The sequence below is a fragment of the Dinoponera quadriceps genome, unplaced genomic scaffold (assembly GCF_001313825.1).
Source record: "Dinoponera quadriceps isolate SergipeBrazil2010 unplaced genomic scaffold, ASM131382v1 scaffold7978, whole genome shotgun sequence".
NCBI lineage: Eukaryota > Metazoa > Arthropoda > Insecta > Hymenoptera > Formicidae > Dinoponera > Dinoponera quadriceps.
This window is the reverse complement of record NW_014561815.1, coordinates 1-1,181: the sequence shown is the minus strand read 5'-3', so window position 1 is coordinate 1,181 and position 1,181 is coordinate 1. Positions and strand designations below refer to the sequence as shown.

The 1,181-nt window shown below is 50.1% G+C and overlaps 1 protein-coding gene across 1 annotated transcript; it reads left to right on the top strand.

The window, feature by feature from the left end:
- Positions 1 to 88: 88 nt before the first annotated feature.
- LOC106751024 lies at positions 89 to 463 on the top strand (the record flags this gene model as incomplete). The annotated part of the gene is made up of 1 exon (XM_014631768.1): positions 89 to 463. A coding segment is annotated over one exon (375 nt), but the record flags the coding sequence as incomplete, so codon positions are not given.
- Between the last annotated feature and the right edge of the window lie 718 nt (positions 464 to 1,181).

The window sequence follows — 1,181 nt, the reverse complement described above, 5'->3', positions numbered from 1 at the left end:
AGTCTTTGCAGTACACGTCTTGCGCGTGTTTCGTTAAAATGGATAAATCTGAATATCGTGCGGTCATAAAATTCTTCGTTTTGGATAGGTTAACCCCTAAGAAAATTCATCCAGAATTGACAAAAGTTTACGGGAACTTTGCTCCTTCAATCTCAACCGTTAAAAAGTGGGCAGCTGAATTTAAACGTGGTCGCACGTCGCTTAAAGATGACCCATGTGAAGGACGGCCAAAAACTGCAACCACACCGGAAACTATCGAAAAAGTCCACAATATCGTGTTGGACGATAGGCGAGTAAAGGTGTGTGAGATAGCTGAGGCCGTAGGCATATCGGAAGAAAGGGTGCGAAATATTTTGCAAGAAGAATTAGGTATGCGAAAGCTCTGCGCAAGATGGGTGCCGCATTTGCTGAACGCACCTGCACACAAAAATGTGTTGGCAATGGGAAAACTGCGGGATTTGAGGTACGATTTGCTCGGCCATCTCCCCTATTCTCCTAATTTGGCACCCTCGGACTTCCATCTCTTCCAAACCTGAAGAAATTTGTTTCTGGAAAGCGCTTCGCGTCCAATGAAGAAGTTGAGAGAGCCGTAAATGAATATTTTAACAGTCTTCCAGAATCTCACTTCCGGGAAGGAATACTGATGTTGGAGAAACGCTGGACCAAGTGTGTTGAAGTCAAGGGAGATTATGTAGAAAATAAAATCGCCTTTTAACTGAAAATCACAGTCTTTCATTGTCAGGCGGAGAATTTTTCACCTTGCCCTCGTAAAAGACCGCTCCGCCGCGATCTCGGCACCTGATTTCACCGGAGTCAGCCGGATCGAAAGGTCAAAGCTGCTCCTGATCCGATCCCCAGTTCGAGGGACAGCGACGGTGCGTACGCCGTCACCGCTGTGCGTTCGCAGCCGAATCGACATCCTTCCATCCGGTAGAGACCAAGGTAGTGCGTACGCTGTCTCTCCCGTGGAAATCGCGGGTACCGGATTCCAATCTTCCATCTCGGGACGGTGTGTTCGCCGTCTCCACCGAGAGCTCCTGGCCCTCTTGCCCGTGACAGACCTGGGGATCGGTACGACTTGGGGTGGTGTGTTCGCCGCCTCCGTGGAGTGTTCTCGACCTCGGCCACCCAGCTCTCATTATTGGGTCTTGCACCTCCGGGACACGCGAACGCCCCGGAGT